At 38.4% G+C, this 23441-nt stretch overlaps 1 protein-coding gene across 2 annotated transcripts in view; it reads right to left on the bottom strand.

Moving 5' to 3' along the window:
• Positions 1 to 23441, bottom strand: part of RPAP2 (RNA polymerase II associated protein 2) — a 60649-nt gene that overhangs the window by 33736 nt on the left and 3472 nt on the right. For both annotated transcript variants that reach the window (XM_075182377.1, XM_075182378.1), the window contains exons 4-10: positions 23052 to 23150; positions 21487 to 21552; positions 20086 to 20174; positions 17734 to 17769; positions 8482 to 9418; positions 7622 to 7716; positions 2094 to 2174 (exon numbers count right to left, since the gene is read on the bottom strand). In XM_075182377.1, the coding sequence (XP_075038478.1) occupies positions 2094 to 2174; positions 7622 to 7716; positions 8482 to 9418; positions 17734 to 17769; positions 20086 to 20174; positions 21487 to 21552; positions 23052 to 23150 (1403 nt within the window). The remainder of the gene's footprint in view (positions 1 to 2093; positions 2175 to 7621; positions 7717 to 8481; positions 9419 to 17733; positions 17770 to 20085; positions 20175 to 21486; positions 21553 to 23051; positions 23151 to 23441) is intronic.

Here is a 23441-nt window from a genome sequence, read left to right on the forward strand (position 1 = left end):
TTTTCTTGTTGTGAGAAAAAGCTTTTTTACTCGATTTACAGCCTTTCAAAGTCAGATTAAGCATTATGAGTTAAAAAGTAAATATCCACATCTTAGAAGCCCAAATACATTTTCAATAAATAAGCTTACAGTGCTTTGAGCTAGAAATAGTGTAAATTTAGCTTAGACTTATCCAGTATCTCCTGAAATGAGGAGTATGTGTGCACCATTCTAGCCCTCCTTATTCCAAGTGCTACTATTTAAGTGTGGTGAGTTAAATATGGTTGAACACAATTATTGGGCACAGCGATAGGCTCTTGATTCCGTCACCTTTGCTACATTTGTATGTTGCGCCAAGGCATAAATTGGATACCAAGTTAAAAAAAAGAAGAAGCAAAAAGCAAAACATTGTAACAAAAAAGAAATTGAAAAATGGGAGCGTTACGCAATAACTTGACATAATAGTTGACACATTACGTTGAATAATAAAGCAAGGTAACAATAATGAAAATAGAAATTAGAATGAAATGTACTTATTATATTCCTAATTTTGAATATTTTATAAAATGTATAATTATAGCAGATTCTTAAACATTACTGGTATAAGTAGACCTATTTAACTCACCATGTCCTTCAACAACAACAACATAACATAAGGAAAACCAAAACATAATATAATGATATTTGCACTGATTGTTCTTTGCGCAGCCTTCATGAACGCTTCTCGATAAGGTGGTAATGCCAATAACAACCTTTGGTCCCAGGGATGTGGCATGGACCCATCTCTTTCAAAGGGAATGCTGTGTACAGCTCAAAGCAATTTGTTACTGATAAAGAGAAGTCATGTGATGTCAAAATAGTGCTATCCATAAAGACCTGGATCTAACAAAACCTGGCATGTCTACTGCTGTCCCATGCATTGAGTATATCAAAGCTAGCGTAGGGCGAGACAGGAGTCAGTGTGGCTCAACAAATGTCTCAAACCTGGCATAAAATACACATATTATTCCCTTATACATTGGAGACTCAATCTTTTTTATTTTATTTTTTTTGTGCAACTTTCTTTTGGTGTACTGATTGCTATGGGGAGAATCACGGAAATGTGTAATTGTTCCTGTTTTTCACCATATAAAAAAGCCCAATCTATCCTGAAGTAAACAAGATCAATTTGCATGGGGTACATCAAGTTTTTAAATAATGCGCCTCTGTTTAGGCGACACATAGCAAGATGTGTTCTGGTCATCGATGCATGACATACGCCTGCTTAAATATGTTTAAAGTGCTTTCATTTTTATTTTTTTGTGTAAAATGTGCTTTTTGAATAAAAATTTGTGCCATAAAAAGAAATGGAGATTAATTTACAGACTGCGCCAAACTGACTTTATAATTATTCTTTTACGAATATCAAAAAGGGGATGAAAGAGAAAACAGTTTTTTTTTATTGCAAACCATACTTTAAGAACTATTTATAAGCTTATTTATTATGCTAAGAATAATACAATACCATTGATGTTGACACAATAGGTAAATACACTTGTAAATATTCATATAAAAGTTCCCAAAGCAGAAGACTGTATACTGTAGGTCGTCTTTTCTACTCCTATTTTGAACAAATGGGAAATGATTTATGATGGCCTCCCCCTGGAAACAGGACAGAACTTAGTACCAACCCTCTGCTGCCATGTAGCGTTTGTCCCTTTTGTTGTGCCTGTCAGTGACTGCATCTGTATGTTAGTATCACCTGAAACCATCGGCACAGAACAGCCCTACAACCTGCAGAAGGACTAGAGCGGAATTGAAAATTTAAAAAACATGTTTGAAAAGAGTGTATACACAAGGACAGCATCTAACTGAACAGGAGCCAAACAACTGAGTGCTACACTAACGCCCCTTCTTGATTTTTTTTTTAAGTTCTCCAGGCAACTCCTACACCCCCCCTCCCTACTATGCTTCTACTACCCAGGAGAAGGTATTACCATCCACAGGAAAAGCCAGAGCTAAACACCTCATTTAAAAAGCAACGTTCATTAAAAACGTTTTATTTGCGTTTTTACTTTATATTGGGTAACAAAAAAATAAAACAAAACAAAACAAAACAAAAAGATTACACTCACCTAAATGTTTTAACCAGATTGTGTAGCTCTTTGGATACGTCACTATATGGTATTTGAAGCGGTGCCAAAATAGCTGGAAGTCTAGAGAGAAGGGAAAGAGGAATTATTTCTGATTTTGTATTGAGCACAGTCAGTCGATGAATGTGAGGCTTTAAAGTCGTATGTCAGCCATCCCTTACCCTGAGACAAGACTCTAGGAACTGTGTAAAAGCTGAAAATCACCGTTCTACAGAGTACAATACAAGGTCATTGTGACTGACAGTTTGCTCACTAAGAGATTCTGCAGCAGATGAAGCCATTCACAAAATGTGCCCCTTAAGCAGATGAAAAGCTAGATTCAATACAGTGAGTGGTATAATGTCACCAATTAAACCTGCCATGTTGGGTTGGTACATATGTACATGTATGCACGGCCATTCCTTGCCCTCACACTATCTGAAGCAGCACGTGTGTGTGCGAAACCCCTTTATTTCTTAGCTATGTCACGTCTATGCATCTTGTCAAGATCTTCTACTATTATCTCCTCCTGGTTACTTACATACACAAGAGACGGACAGCAGCGGGTGAGTGCACAGTGCGTTATCAGCGAGTGATGTGATCCTGTATCAGTGTAATTAGAAGCAGGTCATTGGGACATTGAGAGAGAGGAAAGATAAAGCAGCTTTTGTCAAGGCGGCATGAGCAGCCTAGGGAGGGCAAGAAGTACCCAGATCAGGGCTTGAGGCGGCTCTCTGTGGCCTTCAGTGCAAGGTAAACTAATAGAAGCCACTGTCTGGGATGTTGCTGTGGGTCACTACACTGTGCAAGTTTGCACTCATGTTGGACATTTGTTCTGCTACATTTTAATACAGAAACAACACTTTAGAAGAAGTTGCAGCTCTATAAAATTGAGTCAGACATGTTCATACATTTTTAAAGAATTAAGAATATCATGCTTCTAAGTAGTCGGTCACAAAAAGGTCTTAAATTGGGTTCAATTGGCAACAAATGTATTGCATTGTTAAAAAGAGTTAATGGGCCTGATTCATTAAGGAAAGTAAATAAAAAAATAAAAAAAAAAGAGTAACTTTGCACCTTGGCAAAACCATGTTGCATTGGAGGGGGATGTAAATTTGAAATGTGATAGCAAATGTATAACTGAGGTAGGGCATGTCCTAGAGCAACTATAAATTTCAGTGTACAAATAAGCTATCAAATAGTTGTGTGCTACATGAAAAAACAGCCAGTATTTACCTTATGTGCAAAATAAAAAGAGGATTTTTATACTTACGATAAATCCATTTCTCCGATTCCATCTGGGGGACACTGCTACAATGGGTTATTATGTGGGGAGGCAGGAGTTGGCACTTAACTAGTTAAGTTTTAACTAAACTTGCTGACTCCTGCCCTCTGCAACCCCCTGCAGCCTCAGTGTACTTATAAAAGGTGGAAGGAAGGGGGGATCACCACAAAAGACCAAACAGCAGAAGAGCAGACGGGAGGGAATGCAGTGTCCCCCATATGGAATCAGAGAAATTAATTGATCATAAGTATAAAAATCCTCTTTTCTCTTTCATCCAATCTGGGGGACACCGCTACCATGGGGACGATCCAAAGCAGCCCCTTGAAGGGAGGGAACACCCTTATAACCCGGCACGCAACATTAAGGGCAAAACCAGCGGCCATAGGCACAACAGTAACTAGATTACTTATGTGAAATTACAGCCAGAGGACTAGAAGATTCCTCGGATGAGCTGATCTACTGAAACACCATTAAGTGCAGCCAAGATTACCCCCCAAGGAGTGGGTGAAATGGGTGCCAAGGCGATTTGACATAGGCCAACTTAACCGAGAAGGTCTGTCAGACAGAGGTCAGAATGCTCCTGGTGATGATCTGTTTAGCAGCCAGCCTTTCCCGATCTCAGTATGTAACCAAACAAAAAGAAGCCATTCCTCCTAATGTTGGACAGGCGCACCACGTAAGGGGGAGGGCACAAACCATATGTTAAAGAAAACCCGCTGAGATAAGTTCCAAAACGCAGCCAGTTCCCGAAGGACCGAAACCAGAACCTCCAGATTTAATCTAAACCCTAAAAACATCGTAGGCTGGTGAAGGGACTGTGCAGCAGCCCTGACATGGTATAATGAAGAATATGGTATACCGCCAAGGAGCCTCCGGCCTGATACCCTGCGCACCAAGGGGTCAAGGAACTCCACTACCACGTGGCAACCGCACCGCAACTAAACGCGAGGTTTATATGAAGGCGGTAAGGAATAAGGACCTAATATCTTAGGCCTCCCCCAGGTGCCGCGGAGGGAACCGTGGAGGTGTGTGCTAAATCTGCACCTCTTGCACACTCACAAGCCTCTGCATTGCACAGAGCAATTCCGTAAGGGAAAGCCTATAGGTGCAGCAAAGAAAAACAAGCCAAACTGCTTGGCCATTTAACAAAACACTGAGGCTGCAGGAGGAGTGAACAAGTTTACTTAAAAGTTAACTAGTTAAGTGCCAACTCCTGCCTTCCCACATACAACCCATGGTAGGGGTGTCCCCCTGATTGGATGAAAGAGAAAAACTAATTTGCACCCCTTGCATTGTAACATGGTTTTGTACCGGAGAAAACGTACTCATTTTTTTGCCTTACTCTCCTTAATGAATCAGGCCTAATGAGTCCAAGTGCATTGATAATACTATAGATCTAGAATGTACAGTGTTATTGTCACTATTGTCGTAATTTGTTGCTGACTAGGTCTCTTGACTGCAATAGCAACAATGACACCTACAGGTTAAATGATTACACTGCAAAACAAAAATACATATATAAAATGTAAAGTTGTAATAATGATATAGTGTGAAATTCAACTCACTAGGAAAGAGTCATTGTTCAGCCTACAGAAAATGACTGCATCCACTGTGTAGGCGATAAACACACTTTATATTTATAGCTTTCAAGATCTCTGTTCTCTTCCCTCAGATCTTCAAGAAAGCTTTTCTTGAAAAACAAACTGTTAGACCGAATTAAAACAAAATGTTTTTTGGTGAATACTATAACTTTACATTTTGGGCTATTACAGAAAACCTAAAATAAATAGAAATGCTTTATGTGCAGATTTATATATCACTCATAAATAATTGGCATACTTACTAATCAGGAAACGATCATACAAAATATGGGTTTATTAGAAACGAATGCTTGCCTTTAGCTTAATGCATTGCTTGTAAACAGATATTTGAGTTTGGTCTCTTGCAAAGTTAAAAACTACTGTGGTTGTTTACCTCAAAGACTGTTATTAATAGACATTCAATCAACAGTTAACCATGTATCAGTGATCTAAACCAGATACATTTAAAAGAGAATTCAAAATTGATTATAAACCATTTATTGAATCTGCGCTACTACTATGTACTATATTGTTGTCTGTAGAAACAAAAGTTTTTATAATCTGTAAGGGGTTATTTTCACACTTTTTATAAAAGAGATGTCTGCTTCCTGCTCAAGCCGGACAGGGGGAGGATAGGAAGAAAAGTGGCACATTAGAGTGCCTAAAATATATGATATTCTTTTCATATTAACTGTTTCGCAATTAAAGCACACCAACAAAGCATGAGAAACGCTATCAAGTGATACTATCAATAGGCAAAGGGAGGATTAGCCACCATTAATCTTTACAATTAAAATTAACAGGTTAAAAACCAGGTAAATTTAGTGGGCCAAATCCCTTCATCGGGCATATTGTTAGATTTGCACAAATTCCTTACTTACTTACTAACATTGAAATACTAAAAATACTGAACCAAATGGGATTTTTAATCCTCTTCTTTTAATCCATGGGGGCACTGGGGTATAGAGCCCCCTTTAGGACATCAGCACTGTAAATAATTCTAACAATTAAATGCTTCTCCCTCTTATAAATCCCCTAAATCTCCTGTTGGGAATCAGTTATTTTTCTAACCAAGCCACACAGGACAGAACCCAAAAAAAGAGAAACAACGCCATCCCTTTCGTAAATTTTTCACAGGAGAACTAGAGCGTAACTGGGTGGGCGCTCATTGTTCCAAACGGATTAAGAGAGAAGGATTTAATAGAAGTATAAAAATCCAACTCTTTTTTCCCCATGGGGATGCACCAAGGCTACTCCCTTCGGATGAGTACGCTCACAGAGTTGTAGTGTGCGGTCACCTACACCCAAACTGGCGTCCTCAATCTTGTAAAGATAAGCGCAGAGGCCCATGTGCCTTCACGACACATCTGCTCAGCTAGAGCTCCATGCTGCGTCTTCCACAAGGCGCTCATTGATCACACCATTAAGACCAGCTGTGCTAAACTCTGCCGCGACCGCCTTTGCCAGTCTGGAGCCCCAAATGCATTCAGAGTCCTTCCAGTTTGACCCTTTCTTTAGGGTTCAGCAGGTGGTACCGATCACAGCACTTCCCCAGCCTGCTTTAGTTGGTAGATAGCCCAGCGACACGGTCTGCTCCAAGTGACCATGTCATTAGTAAATCCAAATCCAAAATAAAAGAAACAGGCAGCCCAGCAATAAAACCAAAACAATCACCCTCCGCCGAGGGCACTCTATAAACAGATTTCCAAGCAGGATTTCAGTGTTAGACTATTAACAATTAATATTATAGTATTATTCAAAGTGCCCATGTCCTAAAGGAGGCTTCTTACCCAATGGTCCAGTGACCCCCAGTTGATGAGAGAAAAATGCTAATTTGCATATTATATTTTTATATGTAAACTTACCTCCTAGAACAAAGACCTAAAAGTAAATGTGCATGCTAATCAGGAATAAAGGTCTAAGGACAAACCAGAATATTTATGAATCCTGGATTTGGTGTATATAGAATACAAAGTTAATTTTTCTACTGAACCAAGTTATTGGATGTCGGTGAAAAATCTTTGGCAAGTGGAGTGTCAGCTTGAGAGATCTGCCTTGGACCTGAACCTTGCCTGCTCTCAGATTACTTAGAGACTTCTCCTGTGCTGCTCCTCACTTATGGTACTCCCTTCCACCTGACCAGACTCAATGCCCCATTGATTTACTATAGACTATCCAAAAACCACTGGATACGACTCCCTCGGGGTACGAGCTATCATCCCATCTTACTACCTCCTATTGCCAAATCTTTGATTAGGTTGTAAGCGTTTACAAACAGGGCTGACTCCACCCTCTGTTTCATGTCTGTACCTTCTGCTGCAATCGCACACACCCTTATTCTGTTTCCAACTAGAATTTGTTATTTGGATGATTTGTTATACTGCCAGGCAGTGCAGAATTTTGTGGCATCTTATAAATAAACAGTGATGATGATGATGAAGATGATGAAGAGTGCCATCAGACATAAATGACTAATTCCATAAGAGGTAACATTAATGGACAACTTTTGCTTGTTGATTTATGAAGTTCAACTACTTTTTTCAATTGTCTATATTTCGATGCCCGTTTATTGATAAAATATAGTTTGTCCGGCATTCACCTGGCCATCTTTTCCATAGCAATTACAAATTCATTTAATAATTACCCAGGAACGCTAAATTACTTACACTTTCTTCAGTTTCTCTAGCACAATTCGTTTGCGGATTTGCTGCTGAGAACAAGAATCAACAAGAGGTAGAACTGGAGCCCAAGATGTTTCATTCTGAAAAATGTAGGGAACAAAATACAAGACTGGCAATGAAACAGAACAATGTACATATGCTTGTACAGACTTGTGAGCACACCATATATATACTGGAAACTTAGGTCATACAAGCCATGCAGAGGATGTGACAGAAGGCAGCAAACCTCTTCTGTGCCAGAGGTGGCCCTGTCCCCATTAAAGAGAATGTTAAAAGGTCTTGGAGTGGATTCTCCAGGTAATATCTGAGGTGATAATTTATCATTATTCTATTATATTACTCACCTTCATGCTCTATGAAACAATGGTCAACAGGTGTCTCACTAGTGTATAGATAATGGCTCCATTTACTATAATAGACCCTCTGTCAAGTGCATGGGCTAATTAACTTCTTTTCAAGAGAGAGCAGCCAATCAATTCACTAGGATTCCGTGTCTGAGAAGAGACATCATAAAGCATCGGTGATGCGACTTTGCACTAGTGAACTGAGCAGCTGCAGTTCTTTAAAAGTTGGTTCAGATGACAAAATGGCTGCCTACACTATAAATAGGAAAATGTGCTCTTTTAAGCACTCTGTTTGCCACAAGATAAACCACATGAAGCCCAGATACACCCAAATCTACGCTATGTATGAATCCTTAATAGGCAAGGTGATGATTAAACTACAGTGACATCTTTACACAGCTTCAGTACTTGCATGGCAGAACCAAGGACAGCTCGGCAAATATACATATTTCATGCAGCAACAAGATGTATACAACAGTCAAATATATTAAAGATACTAACCTTTCTTGAATTAGTCTTTGCTTCTTCATTCTGTTGCTTTGCCGCCTCTTCTGGTAAAATGTAATGTCCTTTAAAAAAATCTTTGACGCGAAAATCTAACATTTTCGTTTCTTTTTGAAGCTCTGAATAATCAGGTAGTGGCTTGGATACATCGTTCATATTTTGGAAAGGTAAACACTCATTCAAACCTGCAGCGTGATCAGAGACTCCCAAAGTATTTGTGTCACTAGTGTCTAAGTCATCTTCATCCAGGTCCTCCACCTGCTCACTGGCCTCTGGCGCGTTGGGTTTATGCACTGCGGCTTCCACCACATAATTTGTCCCAAAGAGATATTGCAATGTGTCCTCTGATTTCCATTCGTTTAAGGTCTGCGTGAGGACTTCCAGCATACTTCTTTTTACTGCCACAGGTTGAACACGGTCTTGTAGGGCCGTCTGATGGCTCCTGGATTTGCAGAGTAATTTCCGGAGATGCTCCGCACCACTTTTGCTCACAGCTCTCTGAGTCACGTCTATAACGGCCACAGAAGAGGCTTCTGAAGACGGAGATGTCTCAGTTGTGTCTTTTGTGACATCTTTGGAAGATTGTGCAGCAGAACAACTCTGTGAGTCAAAGGTCCTCTCATGGACATTTACATTGCAATGATTTAATCTTTCTGTTGTTTCAGACACATTTCGGTCTATGTCCACCAAGTCTGTCTTCTGTGAAGCCTTCCCCAGCTGTGTAACATGCTCGTGTTCCTGCAGTGATTCTGTGTCCTCCAGATTTGGGGGAGTTTCTGGGATAATACTGGAGACGAAGGATTGCTCAGGTTCACCGTCTGCATCGCTTTCAGCAGAGCTGGAGTTACCCTCTTCTGTTCCACGTTTAGGTTTCCCAATTTGTGACCTTTCGATAACTCTTTCGGTTAATATGACTTCCTCTCCAGAGCTGCCACTATAAGACGTAGAGGACGTGGACATTACTTATTAAGAGCCATATCTGGGATATTCATAACAATGTACATGCACACACTGTGTGCTCCTATTTCTATGCATTTATTATGAAGTAATATGAACAGAGAATGAAGGTCACCATCCCTATGGCCTAAGCTTACACCGTGTGTGGTCCTTTTATATAGGTTCTGGAGGTTGTTATGGGGGATGTGTCAATGGCCCCTTTGCAAATAGGCCTTGTGAACATGTAATATTCTGTATATATAACTAGTGATTAGTAGCACACTCTCGCTATCACAAATCTGGGCAGATTATTTATTCACAGTGACCACATTTATCATTCATACGTACACAGGCATCACATATTATTTTTAAACGTAAGTTTTAATATAAGATACTATTTAATTACAAGGTTATTTCTTAAGTTACAGGGAAACAATAACTATTTGCTAGCTCCAATTTGAGCATTAGTAGTAGTTGCAGTAGTACTATTAATAGTAAGTAGTAGTGGTAGCAGTAACTACTAGCAGTAAGTAGTAGTAGTAACAAATAGTAGTAGTAGTATTAGTAGTGGTAGCAGTAACTACTAGCAGTAAGTAGTAGTAGTAACAAGTAGTAGTAGTATTATTAGTAGAAGTAGTAGTAAGTAGTAGTGGAAACAGTAACTACTAGTAGTAAGTAGTATTATTAGTAGAAGTAGTAGTAAGTAGCAGTGGAAGCAGTAACTACTAGTAGTAAGTAGCAAATAGTAGTAGTAAGTAGTAGTGGTAGCAGTAACTACTAGTAGTAAGTAGTAGTAGTAACTAGTACTAGCAAATAGTAGTAGTATTATTAGTAGAAGTAGTAATTAATAGTAGTGGTAGCAGTAACTATTAGTATTAAGTAGTAGTAGTAACTAGCACTAGCAAATAGTAGTAGTATTATTAGTAGAAGTAGTAATTAGTAGTAGTGGGAGCAGAAGTAGTAGCAAATAGTAGTAGTAATTAGTAGTAGTAAGTAGTAGTGGTAGCAGTAACTACTAGTAGTAAGTAGTAGTAGTAGTAATTAGTAGTAGTAAGTAGTAGTGGTAGCAGTAACTACTAGTAGTAAGTAGTACTAGTAGTAACTAGTAGTAGTAATTAGTAGTAGTAAGTAGTAGTGGTAGCAGTAACTACTACTACTAAGTAGTAGTAGTAAGTAGTAGAAAATAGTAGTAGTAAGTAGTAGCGATATTGAAACTTTGTTGATAAAATATTTAATTTTTCCACGTGCTACCATGTTACAGAGAATTAAAGGACAAATCTATTTATGAACTCTAAATTATTTGAAATCCCTAGATATCCTCTGTGTTGTCCAATTATTTACTAAACAAGTACTTTCTCATCCATAATAATTTACTAGTGTCTACTGTCACCTCTACATTTCCACTTCAACCACTGTATGTATGTATTTATGTATATGTATTTGTAAGTATGTATGTATGTATGTATGTATGTATGGCCTCCATGGCTCAGACATTTTTTTTCCAGCACATCAGATGTTCGATCGGACTGAGATCTGGGGAATTTGGAGGCCAAGTCAGCACCTTGAACTCTTTGTCATGTTCCTCAAACCCGTCCTGGAACCAGGAATCAGCACACTGGCTTCCTCTGTTCTAGGAGTAGCTATGAAACAGCTTCTCTTCATATTTTAGAAGCCTATTCAGTATTTCACTAACAGGGGGGTCCAGGCACATGTAATCCCAACCTGTCAATATTTACCAACTACCTCCACGATCCTGAATATGTTTATTAATTACCTCTCTATAGCTGTTATATTCACACTTGGGTCTATATGTTTTGTTAAAAGTTTCTTTTTTTCACTAATACAGTAAACTGTTATTTTAAACACAATTTACCTGTAGCCCACGAGCGCTTCTGAGATACCCTATGGGTTAGTAGAAGGACTGTGTCAAAACAGCCCTTTCTAACAGCCGCCATCTCCCCTCCGTTCTGGTTTTAGACAGGAGAATAAAGGAGACATAGAGACGTCTAGAGATCCCTATACCAGTATCCTTCTTTCCTATGTCATAAACCAGAACAAGAGGGAGACGGACACACAGCCACGTGAAGACTGCCTTCCTCTCTACCGAAGCAAATTATTAACATGCAATTAGTAATACAATTATATGACAGATAGGAGCTAGCTAGGAAACAACCTCACCAAGAACATTTACAGGAGAGAGAAAATCGTTAAACAGGATTTGGGAAGCATCTTTATTTAAAGGAAATGTAATTATAAAACAGAATACCAGCTTGCAAATAAAAAAATAAAATAGAATACTCTGTAACGTTTACAATCATTGCCTGACTGCCACCAGAAGTGAAAGTGAAATCTAGACAATATATCTTGTAATAACCTTCCAGGAGCTCCACTGTCTATTCATAACCAAGGATGTGGCAGAAATCACAGTAAGAATACATGTAACAATACAGATTTGATCTCCAATTCCTGTTCTGTAGCTACCACTAGGACATAAAAGCTAATGACTGACATGTCTGGGCCCCAAAAGACAACACAAACAAATCTGACATTAAACTGTCAACAGATTTAATGAATATGACTTAATTTTGTGCTGGCAATATTGTGAGCATGTTGTGTACACAGAGTGTATCCGTGGCCGATTTCAACAGGTTTTGTTAACTGCAGCTGTACAGTAAATCATTCCGATCATCAACCTGGCACTGCAAACAGAACAGGAAGAGCTCTAGAGGCTTCAACCACTGTTGTACGATTTAAAAAAATAAATGAAATAAAAGTAATTCTGCAAAACGTGAGCTATATTTTATGCAATTTATTATATACCCACTATTGGCAAAGTGTACGATCATTTAGTGAAAGATATCCACTGCCTAGTATAATATAAAAAAAAAAAAAGCTTAAATACAGCAATACATTTTAGGTATTGAAAGTTTACATTTTTTATTTAAGGGAGATAAAGATGGAGATAGATAGATTTATTCTTTTTACCTAAAACTCGAAGAGAATTCTAATACTTGAGTCCTACAGTCTGATTATCATGGTACATGTAATGGATACTGCAAACAAAAAACATGCTGCTGCAGATATCTAAAAGTCCTATAGTACTCAATAGACAAATAACAAGGGTATGGGAAGAAAAACGGAGCAGCCCACATGGCTCCGACTAGGGGGAGGAGCGCCTTAGTCAAATATTTTAATTGGTGGAAGTGCAGCTTTAGTTTACTATAAGATGTCCCAACCCTCCACCCAAGCTCCCCACGCTCAAGTAAACTCCGGGGGCTAAATATATCACACTGTGAGTTTCCCGGCGGATCTGAAAAGTGGAGATGTTGCCTATAGCAACCAATCAGATTCTAGCTGTCGTTTTGTAGAATGTACTAAACAAATGATAGCTAGAATCTGATTGGTTGCTGTACGCAACATCTCCAATTTTAAAACCTGCTGGAAACTCGCAGTGTGATACATTTACCCCCAGAGCTTCACTGATCAGCAGAGCATGTTTTAAGTTAAAAATAAAATGGTTTTTGGTACTTAACAGGTTCCTTTCACCAATACACAAAGGGAGTTGATCAAAGTGCCTCGCCTCTGGGAAGCCACCCAAATCAAGAGTATGGAAAGTTTAGGGGGGTGGGACATCGACAACAGGTCAGCTTCTTTCAAACAGTCCTAAAGAGTACAGTTTGGGACCGTTCGATGCTTTAGGGATCCTGCTACATTCAGTGAACAGAGTAGGGCAGGTATAAATGCTCTTGGATTTAATGTTAACTTTTTGTACTCCACCCAAAGCTAAATTTAAACTTGGTGTTGTTATCCTTTAATATACCTGTAGTTTTACGGTTTACAGAGGCCATATTTAGTCAAAGTTGATTGACACATTAGCCTTATAAAAGCTGCAACTCAGTTTCAGCCAACACAAAGGTAAAGCCAGCTAAACTACATCGCAGGACACACGTTTATCCAATGCAATCTGATGGATAAATCCTGCAATACACTGGTATTTATAAATCTTTTCAGGCTAAACACAATAGTGACCCCACTTTACTATCCTGTTTTGAGACAAAATTAATTGCACATGGTCCTAGAGAGGGCAGTGAACTATAACTACTCTGAAAAAGAATCATAGTGGAGTTTGCATCTGGACGTTTTCCTTCCCAAACGCTTCATTGATGACCTTATCTTGAAATATAATATTTCTTTGTTTCTCTGTCTATTTTTATACATGTTTAAATATTATTTTATTTGCAATTTTTCTAGTGTAATTTGTCCCACATTTGGGCATTCTTTTTGCTGCAATTATCTATTACGTCATGTGATCTTGCAACCACTATTTATTGGCCTCTACTCCCCCCCCTTTATACACACCTCCATAAATCCAGTAGAAGAGTCCTTATTCAGGAAATGCAAAGCCGAAAACTTAAAACCCATTTGATTGGGGCCATTGGCAGGTGGGATGGAGACCGGCCCCCTAGATGATGTACTGGCAGATGGCTCCTGAAAATGTGAGTTTTATTTCTATTTGTGCACAATAATTCACACTTGATCTATCAGAATCTTCATGTGTGCATACACTGGGCTTGAGTCACTAAGGAGAGCAAAACAAACAAAAAAAGAGTAACTTTGCACCTGGGTAAAACAATGTTGTATTGGAAGGGGAGGAAAATTTAAAATGTGGGGACATATTTATAGTTGGGGTAGGGCATGTCCTATATCAACTTTACATTTCAGTGTAAAAATAAAGTTATCATGTATTTGTGTGCTACATATAAAAGCAGCCAGTATTTTTACATGCCGAATAATAAACTATTTTGCACCCCTTGCATTGTAACATGGTTTGTCCAGGAGCAAACTTACTCCCTTTTATACCTTGCTCTCCTTAATGACTCAGGCCCACAGTGCTGTTTCTCTACCTGTGTGATATAGGACAGTGTAACGTACAAGAAACAGATAAAACAAATACCTATGTATCTTTATCCCACAGAGCTCCATTGTAAAGTGGAGGGAACTGGACTACTCTGACCAGAGAATGTACTAATTTCCCGGATGGCAGTAAAAAAAAAAAATAACACTGAAGAAAAAATATCTTCCTTTCTGAATTTTAGTTAGTTAAAAAAAAAAACAAAAAAACCCTGTCCTGTGCTGTACTAGAACTTCATTGGCTGGCCATGGGACTCGGATACCACTCTATATCCTGTTTACCTGTTTACTACACATACTATGTTCGTACCTAGTCTTGTGACATGTTTTGTTGTTCAGCGGTTACAAATAAACTATAAAAAGAAAAAAACAACACAAAAAATCCTCTGAGATGTCTGGCTGGTATCTAGCGTTGGTTAGATAAACGTTTGTATATCTATCCTTACCTGCAGTAGATTTGGCTCCTTAGTAGTAGGATTATTGTGTACTGTCCTCTCTAACACATTGGGGGGAATTCAATAATGCGCAGAGTCCCTGCGGAAAGGCCGCGAAGACCCTCCGCACTACCGTAACATTATGGATTTCTTTTCACCCACCATAGGATTGCAAGGAGAAATTTGTGATGTTGTGGTACCGTATTAACATAAAAATTGCACAGCCATGATGTTGAGAGGAACATCGCGGGTAATTGAATACCCCCCCATTATGTCTAATGTCAGTGGATGTGAAATCATCAGTTTGTACAATTATTCTCGGTCATTTTAAAGATGGGCCTTGTAACGACCTGCCTCCTGGACTTTATTATTTGTATTCCATTTTATATGTTGCAGCAGTACCTCTGATCACCAGAGGTGCTGCTATTGTGCCTTACTTGGTTGTATCAGGGGTTAACCTGCCCTGTAATTATTTCTTGCACCTGGGTGTGTCCCTTCTTAAACCTGTCTCTCCCAGCAGTCTTTGCTGGTTATTGTTGTCCCATCCTGTTGTTCCTGCCCTCTGCTGTGCTTGTAGTTTCATGCTGCCTGGATCTCTCCATATCACTGCTTACCTGCTATCTGGGATCTCTCCATATTACCACTTACCTACATCTACCCGGTATTTATTCCTGCATTTTCCTGTATATTCAGTATTACACCATCAGATTGTTATTCCAGCAATAAACTTTGTGTGTTTTCAACTCATTCTTGGCTCCTGAGCTGCACTTTGTATTTGAACCGTGACAGACCTAATCTTTAACGCCTGTCACTCAAGGCTGAATATCCAGTGGAGTCGGCGGACAGTCAGGTTATTAAGTAGAAATGTATGAATTTATTGAATCATTTTAGAGCTTCCTATTCAGAATGCAATCTATGAATTCATTAGGAACCAAGGACATCATCCCAGCCTGAGGCAGACAGTGCCGCATGCCGCAGTGATGTCACTGGTTGATGGTAAACGGATATGTTGGTTCTGCTTACAAAGTGACTGTCTCCTCCGTGTACATAGGCAACAGATAGGAGATGAGCATAAATACTACAACCATTTCTAATAACCACATATATAATACACACATAAATATTTCTACCATGCACAGGAAACTATTAATAAAATTGTAATAAATTGTGCAATATTAAATATTTGTAACATTTGCAATGTATTACACAAACATTATACTTGTATATAGCTCTTTAGTGAGAGGGTTAGTCTATTACTAATAAAGTACAGGTGCACTGTAATTTAGGTTCAGTTAATCAGTGGCTATAAACCAAGAGAGGATTTATTCTAAAGCAAAAAATTGCAACATTCTATTATATTCACATTTGCACATTTTAAAAACTTAATTTGGCTGATCAAATGTCACAAAAAAAATAAACACAGCCTTAAAATAAATAAATATATATATATTTTCATACATATATATATATTCATACATATACACACACACACACATACACTATATGGACAAAAGTATTTGGCCACACCTGTTAATTATTGAATTGAGGTGTTTCAATGTTGGAAGTCGTTCTGAAGAGCTCATTGACTTCAAGCATGGTACTGTGATAGGATGCCATCTTTGCAATAAAAGGGTTCGTGAAATTTCATCACTGCTGGATATTCCACGGTCAACTGTAAGTGATATTATTAGTGTAAGCGTTTAGGAACAACAGCAACTCAGCCACGAAGTGGAAGACCACGTAAAATCACAGAGTGGGGTCAACGAATGCTAAAGCGCATGATGCGCAATAGTCGCCAACGCTCTGCGGATTCCACAGCTAAAGAGTTCCGAACTTCCACTGGCATTGATGCAAGCACAAAAACTGTGCGGCAGGAGCTTAATAGAATGGGTTTCCATGGCCGAGCAGCTGCATGCAAGCCTCACATCACCAAGACCAATGCCAAGCGTCGGATGGAGTGGTATAAAGCACACTGACACTGGACTGTGGAGCAGTGGAAACGTATTCTCTGGAGTGAAGAATCACGCTTCTGTTTGGCAGTCAGATGAGCGAGTCTGGGTTTGGCGGATGCCGGGAAAATGTTACCTGACTGACTGCATTATGCCAACTGTGAAGTCCGGTAGAGAACGGATAATGGAATGGGGCTGTTTTTCAGGGTTTGGGCCCCTTATCTCCAGTAAAGGGCAATCTTAATGCTTCAGCATACCAAGTCATTTTGGACAATGCTATGCTTCCAACTTTGTGGCAACAGTTTGGGGAAAGCCCTTTTCTATTCCAATACGACTGTAGTCCTTGCTTTGTGCACTGGGGTACAAAGATATGGTTTGATGAGTTCGGTGTGGAAGAACTTGACTGGCCGCACAGAGCCCTGACCTCAACCCCATCGAACACCTTTGGGATGAACTGGAACAGAGATTGTAAGCCAGGCCTTCTCATCCAACATCAGTGCCTGACCTAATAAATGTTCTACAGAATGAATGGGCACAAATTCCCACAGAGACACTCCAATAACTTGTGGAAAGCCTTCCAAGAAGAGTGGAAGCTGCTATCGCTGCAAAATGGGGACCAACTCCATATTAAAGTATATGTATTAGAATACAACGTCATTACAGTCCCTATTGGTGTAATGGTCAAGCATCCAAATACTTTTGTCCATATATCCATATAGTATAATATATAAATATATTATACAAACATACACACACACACACACACACACATATTATATATATATATATATATATATATATATATATATATATATATATATACATATATATACACACGCACACATACGTTGCACATTTTGATAAGTCACATAGTTATTTTAATGAGTACATTACATTAGATATTTTTTTGACAGTACATATTTTACATTGTGATATTTTTTACAAAAAGATATGACAATGATAAATGAATTGTGATGATTTAAGCTATGCTAGACACAGAAGATGTATATAAAACATACCATTTTCCTTCCTTTAGAAGCGTAATGACCGGGGGTCTGCAAAGGAAAGCAAAAAATGAAATTATACATAAGACACTGATGGCAGGGGTCTAGTGTGTAAACAATAAATAAATAGCATTAGGCCCGGTCTTAAAGCGCTTACTTCATGCTCTAAGTCTGTTAAATGCATAATGATAATCTGGAAAAGAATATGAACAAATTGACTTGTATACAGGGGCCTGCTTTATAGCAATTTCAAAGTAACCTGCATTGTTCCCAAGCGTAAATACGTGATAAAATAACAACACAATTCTATGGGAAAACTAAATTACCAGCTGACAAAGAACATATGTGGCTAGAAAGCTTAATGACTGTGCTTTGCAGGAAGAGCTGAAGGTAGGACATAGTACCCATGCGTTGTGTGTGTGTGCAAGCCCTTACACTTACTCCTTTTATTATTCCCTTATTTTCTTGGGCAGAACTACCACCTGTGCCCATGATCTGCCCAACATTAATTTTTCTTCTTCCAGGCCTGACTGGTGACCAGGGCTGAATGAACAGAGGATGGAGCTGTAGTGAATGTGCCATTGCTAGACATGGAACGCAGAGATGTTTCACTGCCCCCTGCACCTATAGATTTCTGACAAGTTTCAGGGAAGTATGGATGTTTATTTCTGTCGGGAGTGTCGGTGAGGCATGAGGTGTGGTGGGAGTGTAAAAACAGAGCTGTTGTGGCACTGGGTTAAAAGTGGAGGGCAAAGGTGGAGATGGATTTCAGACCTAAAATAAACTGGGAAAAAAATTTACTGTTACTATTTGTTTACCTATTTTTTAGGATAACGGTGAGAGGGGAAAATATATTTTGCACCTGGGCACCCAATTCCCTGCCACAATGAATGGGATGAAAAACATAATGCAGGCAGCATTACGCACATTTATTTCAAACCTCAGTATTTAGCACCACCATGTGGCTGCATTGGATAACTACAGGTATGAAATCTGGCTGGTTAAAACAACACTATAGGGAAGATTTATCAAACCTTCTAAGAAGGAAAAGTAGAGATGTTGCCTATAGAAACAATGAGATTGTAGCTATCATTTATCTAGTACATTCTAAATAAATAATAGCTAGAATCTGATTGGTTGCTAAGGGCAACACCATCAATTATCCTTTTTTTTTAGAAGGTTTGATAAATCTATGTCAATGATTGAAAATGTTTTATTCACCTCATGCCACAATGATGTTACTGATTGTGAATGAACTGATATGTTTAATATTGATTCAGCACAAAAATGTATATAAGTGACGAGTCTAAAGTTGTTTTCCACTTAGACCACCTTAATTTACTGGTTTGTACACGCCTTCATGCGACTCTTACTAAACACAGTGCTCTAGCATTCTAACTACCTACTGTATTTTTCGCTAAAGCCCAATATATATTGGAGTTTAGTCCAATGAAGACACGAGATGTGGTAATCATACGCGAGCTATTGCCAGGGTCAAAATTAGAAACAAAAGGGCCACAAGGAAGAAAAAACTGGGGCCCTTAACATTCAGCTCTATAATTAATAAAGCTATATATAAAATATATATAATCATTTATCTTGTTTCATTTACCAATTCAATTGTTTCTATATATTCACTATATAAACAATCCAATTAGCCAAGGAAAAAATTTAATTAGCAAATGAAACAAAAAAGATCATTGTAATTTACTGAAGGCACATTAGGATTATTTATCTCTCACAATCTGGAATTCTCAGTGGAGTCAGGAAAACGTCTTAAAAGAGACAATCAGACACTTGTCGAGAATTTACTTTAACTATGTGTTGCCTGATCTCTTGTTTTATAATGATTGTGTATTATGAATTAAGAAATCACTTAACAATTTACAACAATTTCAGTGCCTGTATGAATATTTTAACAGTAAAACACTGACAGAATGCAGTGGAGTATTCACAGTTTAACCATAGTGGCCTACTCTCCCGAATGTCCGGGAGTTCTCCCAGACTCCCGGGAGAGCAGGGCAACCTCCCAAATCACTTCCCTAGTGACTCAAGTGTGTGGGGGGGTGGTTCTTAGTGACGCGATTCACAGAAAGTCGCATTACCCTGGCCCTGCCCCTTGTTCCAATAGGTCGAAAATAGTGGCATTTTGCAGAGGGTTGGGGCCTAATGAGGACGTCCTGGTGGCCACGCCCCCAGAACACGCCACTGAGATCTCCCCTCCCAAAGGATGGGGGGGGGATCTCAAAAGGTAGGAAAGTATGAGTTTAACCCACAGTAAAATAACCCTGCATGTCACTGTAGCCTCTGACATTTGAAGCAATAAGCACTGGTTTGCTGGAACCAAAGACGAGACATGACAATTACCTTTCCCCTTCTCTCGACCATACAGGGGTTTTTGGAATCTGAGCTTCATAAAACTTTGATGCTCGATAACAAAAATTGCTACAAAAACACTGAAAGACAAAGAGGAGGTTTTACATTTACGAGCACTGCTACAACATTAATTCGATTCAACAATATGATTTTAAAAATATTTGAGTGACGCTGGAAGAGTTCATAGCGCTCAAAACGCTCCATGCTGACATACTGTAGTATGTGGGGAAAGCTTCCCCCATAACACTGACATCGATGAAGATATAAAGACATTGGGCTAGATTTACTAAGCTGCGGGTTTGAAAAAGTGGGGATGTTGCCTATAGCAACCAATCAAATTCTAGCTTTCATTTATTTTGTACCTTCTACAAAATGACAGCTAGAATCTGATTGGTTGCTATAGGCAACATACCCACTTTTTCAAACCCGCAGCTTAGTAAATCTAGCCCATTGTATGCAACGTTTCTAATCGTAGTGACCGGAGATGAGCGCTCATCATGCTCTTCCATGCACCCATCTGACCACACCCATGTGCTGTTCCAAAACCCATACAAATGATTGCCACTAAAGATCTCATTGTAGCTTTGCTGATAAAACTGGTGCAATATTTCAGGTCACTTTAGATGTGTGTACACTAGAATGAAGTTTTGCACAATGTATGGGGGGCACTGTGAGGACCAGGTTGGTATTCTGTCTATGCTGCTTACACATAGCAATCCAACAGTTTAATAGAAACAAACAGCATGGGTAGATGGATGCACCTAGCTCTATAATGCATGGAGCTCTCATAGAGAGTATAGTTTAAAAAAAACTAAAACAACAACAAATGGCGTTAAATGCACGAGACAACCACAATAAAAAAAAACACAAATCCGCAATAAACTCTACACTAATTTGGTGCTTTACAGTAGAAATGCTATCCCCTTTTCTTATAAGGGACAGTAACACATATAAAACATAGTAAAGGTGGCACAACAAATCTGGATGTATCAGTTTTAAAAAAAATATAATAATACAGTGATTCCCAACATAGCATGCCTGGTCACACAATTCATTTTTTTGTAACATATCAATATTGTAAAAAAAAATACATATATATATATATATATATATATATATATATATATATAGCCACAGTCATGATCAGAATGTTTATGAACCATTGGGAATTAAAGATAGTTTGTGTCATTTACAATTAAAATATACTTGATATATTATCTCCACTGTATATATTAAACTTATATAGGAAATCTTTCCCTGGTTTCCCTCAATTCTTGTGACACTTCCAGCTTATCAGTAGACTAGTCGGAAATCACTGCACTATAAGATGACCATCATATAACCTTTGCCAATAAAGGAGAACAATGATAATAGGCATCACATGGTACTTACCTTTCTCTCTGTGATATCATACACTTTGTTTGTTTTGGTGGATATCTTATACTTTTGTTTCGGGACCTTTTGGAAACAAAAAAGTTTGACGTTATCCCATAGTCTGAGATGCTCTTATTTAAATGCAATAACAGCTGGACATGTCCTCCTTGTACTAAACCATACCGATCAGACATAATTAGCAACATTTATGAATATTACCTCTCCATTCCATTAACTAAGCTTCTTCTTTGCATACGATGAATGACATCACATGGGCTCAGAATCAAAGATCAATAAAAATAGGCTTAATACGGGATATTAAATAAAAGCCAGTTAACATAAATCAAAAACCTAACAGTGGGCATTATTACTTTGTACTTGGGCCACTGCAAATAGTATTCCAAAATATCTATATTCCATAGATGACAGATCTGTTTTTGATCTGAGGGCAGAAAGTATATAGTAATCTGCTTTTTTCACTGAGCTGTGCAAGCTGAATGGAACAAAGAACTGCATGTCCCATCATGCCTTGCTCTGGTGGTGCAAGTAGTTTCTCTGCTCAGTCACAGACTTCATGCAGACATCAATCTCTCTCTAGTCACTGACAACCGCCCTCTCCTAACAGACGATAAATAAAATGTACTGCCATTTCCAATGCAAGATTTGAGACAAGTGTCCTATTGTATTTATGTTCTGCAAGATCATTTATTGTACATTATCCATTATATTGTGTTCTTGCAGGAAGTCTATAGCCGTTTCAGCACTACATACTGTTCAAAATCAAATTTAAAATGTACGGGGTCACTTAATAAAAACTGAGACGCTACAGCAGTTCTAGTGCAAGTGGCACCCGTATAACTGACAACTACAGTGTTCTCCCCAGAAAATGTTGCTAGCCGGGTGGTATTGAGTAGTAGCCGAGTGCGGGCAGCATAATTCTTTGCAATAATATTTAAAAATTTTGGAGGTTATAGCCCACACCTGCCAGGACTGGTCAGACTGGTGGTCAGTGGTCCAACACACACTACTGGCTGTAGAGCTCACATAGTGCCTGTTCTAATTGGAGAAACAATGGTTTATTGTATTATAATAGAACTCTGTTGGGCTCTAAGAGCCGGATGGCAAGTAAAAACAGCCGGATGGAGTCTCGGGAAATAGGTGCTGGAGAGAACACTGAACTACCTTATTTTTAAGTATCATGAAAAAAAAGAGACCACGTGTCAAATGAGAGAAGACCAATATTTACACAATGCATTTTGTTATAGGTAATACTATTTAAATCCTATTGTTTTTGTCTACTTTCTATATTACATGTCAATTTTCTCCCCACAAGGTGGTTTATATACAGACCTGAGATACACGCTCTTGAGTGAATGGATCATGGTTCCATGAGTCACATAAGAGTATAACATTTAATAATTAAAGACTATCTGGAATAAAATGAAGAAATACAAAAGCAATTTAACCCAAATGTTGTCTGGCTAAGGGCAAGGTCGCCATTTTTTTGCAAAGAATAAACATATTACTTTTTACCTGTTATTGTAATGATACATGGTCAGTAAACAGCAAAAGAGAATGCTTACATTTTCAAGACTATTATTACACGTGGGATAGCCGCATATCTTGATAATAGATCTTTCTTCTATTGTATCTTTATAGTGAGATGGAGAAATGAATTTAGCCTGAAGGGAGGAGAGAAACAGCATCACTAGAAGTTTACATCAAGTATTAAAAATTTTAGGTAAAATAAAAATATAAATAATAATCAACGGGTCATTCTCTATGCTTAAATACGAGCAAGGCAATAGGGCTGTCTATATAAAATAATGGATAGTAGCATGACAAGTACATAAGTCTTATTATTATTATTTTTTAATAACTTTATTTATAAAAGTTTATATAACTTTATTTATAAGTAAGCACACGTCATACAACGACCCAGCATGGACATTATTATTATTATCGTTTATTTG

The sequence above is a fragment of the Mixophyes fleayi genome, chromosome 8 (assembly GCF_038048845.1).
Source record: "Mixophyes fleayi isolate aMixFle1 chromosome 8, aMixFle1.hap1, whole genome shotgun sequence".
NCBI lineage: Eukaryota > Metazoa > Chordata > Amphibia > Anura > Limnodynastidae > Mixophyes > Mixophyes fleayi.